This window comes from Naegleria gruberi, assembly GCF_000004985.1.
Source record: "Naegleria gruberi genomic scaffold NAEGRscaffold_132, whole genome shotgun sequence".
Classification (NCBI taxonomy): Eukaryota; Heterolobosea; class Eutetramitea; order Acrasida; family Naegleriidae; genus Naegleria; species Naegleria gruberi.
This window is the reverse complement of record NW_003163196.1, coordinates 12,854-14,517: the sequence shown is the minus strand read 5'-3', so window position 1 is coordinate 14,517 and position 1,664 is coordinate 12,854. Positions and strand designations below refer to the sequence as shown.

The following is a 1,664-nucleotide window of genomic DNA, read 5'->3' as shown; positions in this document are numbered from 1 at the left end:
CTATCTGAGTGTCTCCAGACATCAGTTAGTGTCATTACTCCTGAATTTACCAATTGGATTAAACAAACTCATGAAATGGCATTGAAATTAGTTGGTGAACAATCAAGAATGTATCCAGCTACGTTTTACAATCGTTTCGATTCTGTGGAAGATGTAGATTTGGAGAATGCTGTTTTTCTCACAGCAGAAACTGTTGAAAAATTCAATCTTCCTTCAAAGAGAGAAGAATTTGAAGAAAGTATAAAGAAAGTGAACGAAACTTGTTCGTATTCTCTTCCTATTCAACTTAAAACCATTCCAAAAGGAGTTTATTTGAAGAAACACTATGTTGGACCTTATATGCATTTAGGAAGAGTTTGGGAAGAGTTGAAGACTGAGTTGAGTGAAAAGTTTGGTGAAATTTATGAAGAAGCTCCATATCCAAGTTGGGAAGAACATCCAAATCATGAAATTTTAATGAAAGAGGTACCTAAGGATGAAGAATTGATTAGTGACTTGTTTACTAGATTAATTGAAAAGAAATAAAAATCCTTATGTCAATTAGGTAACAGAAAAAAATTAATTTGCCAGCGGTGGGGTTCGAACCCACGAACCCATTCGGGATAAGATCTTAAGTCTTACGCATTTGACCACTCTGCTACGCGGGCCGTTGTTTGATTTCACAAAATTCTTATTAAATTTCATAATAGCCCTTTTGAGACAACATCTTGCTTTCACAAGAACGTTACACAATTTTTAAATTTTTTACCGTTACACCAGAAAAAAATGTTTGAAAGTCAACGCTTGCGATTCCCTCCTACTCTCCCTTCTTCAATCAATCAACAGCAAGCTTCATCAAACAATAAACCGCCTCCAGCATCACTGATCAGACCATCCTCCTTTCAACGCCTAGGAACTCCCACCATCACACTCCCCACTAATTCCGTCTCGTTTCCATCATCCAACAATGGCTTGAGATTATCAAAGCCTTCCTCCTCCAGTGTTAATCCATCACCAACTAATACTATTAGCAATGTTGGATCATCATTGACGAGTTGTAGTTCTGCCCCTGGTCTCTTGATGAATCGTCCGAGTAGAAGTTTATCAAAGCCTAATCTTGTTTTTCCTTCATCATCTTTTAATACAATTAATAATAATACAATTAATACAAATGAATTAGGTTTTAGTAGTGGAAATCAAATGCTCATGATGCCTACTAATGGGAATAACTTGCTAGATATTCCAAGTACTAATAATAATAATCAAATTGGTTCATTGTCATCCTCACCACAACAATCCTTTGGTTTGAGTTCTTCACCTACTGTGAATAGTATGACCTTTTCGGTGTATTCATCACCATCGACTAGTTGCTCTCCTTCCTCAATTATTACCTCCTCCAATAATCAGGGTTTTCCATCTTTGAGTGTTTCACCTTCTAATAGTTTCCAATCTCCAATTGCCATTAATACTCATAATAATAACAATCAAAGTGGAATTCAAGATTCAACACAACAACCAACATCAACAGAGGAAAGGGTCATTGTTGATTTTGAGGAATTTGAAGCTGCTAAGGAGAATATCATTCCTCTGAAAGGTGGTAGAAAGGCCACTGATTTGAGGAGAATATTTGGTAAACAACCTTTACAGGAAATTAAGCCACTCCAGCCAATCATGCTACCTGGAAG

General features: G+C 36.5%; 1 protein-coding gene and 1 non-coding gene across 2 annotated transcripts; one reads left to right on the top strand and one right to left on the bottom strand.

Annotated features, from left to right (window-relative positions):
• Nucleotides 1-75: 75 nt before the first annotated feature.
• NAEGRDRAFT_54658 (uncharacterized protein) lies at nucleotides 76-525 on the top strand (the record flags this gene model as incomplete). Its single annotated transcript, XM_002668649.1, has 1 exon — nucleotides 76-525. The coding sequence occupies one exon, from the start codon at nucleotides 76-78 to the stop codon at nucleotides 523-525; it is 450 nt and encodes a 149-aa protein (XP_002668695.1).
• A 39-nt stretch (nucleotides 526-564) lies between these two features.
• Nucleotides 565-647, bottom strand: NAEGRDRAFT_t861. The gene has a single exon. It is a non-coding gene; the product is annotated as a tRNA-Leu (tRNA).
• Between the last annotated feature and the right edge of the window lie 1,017 nt (nucleotides 648-1,664).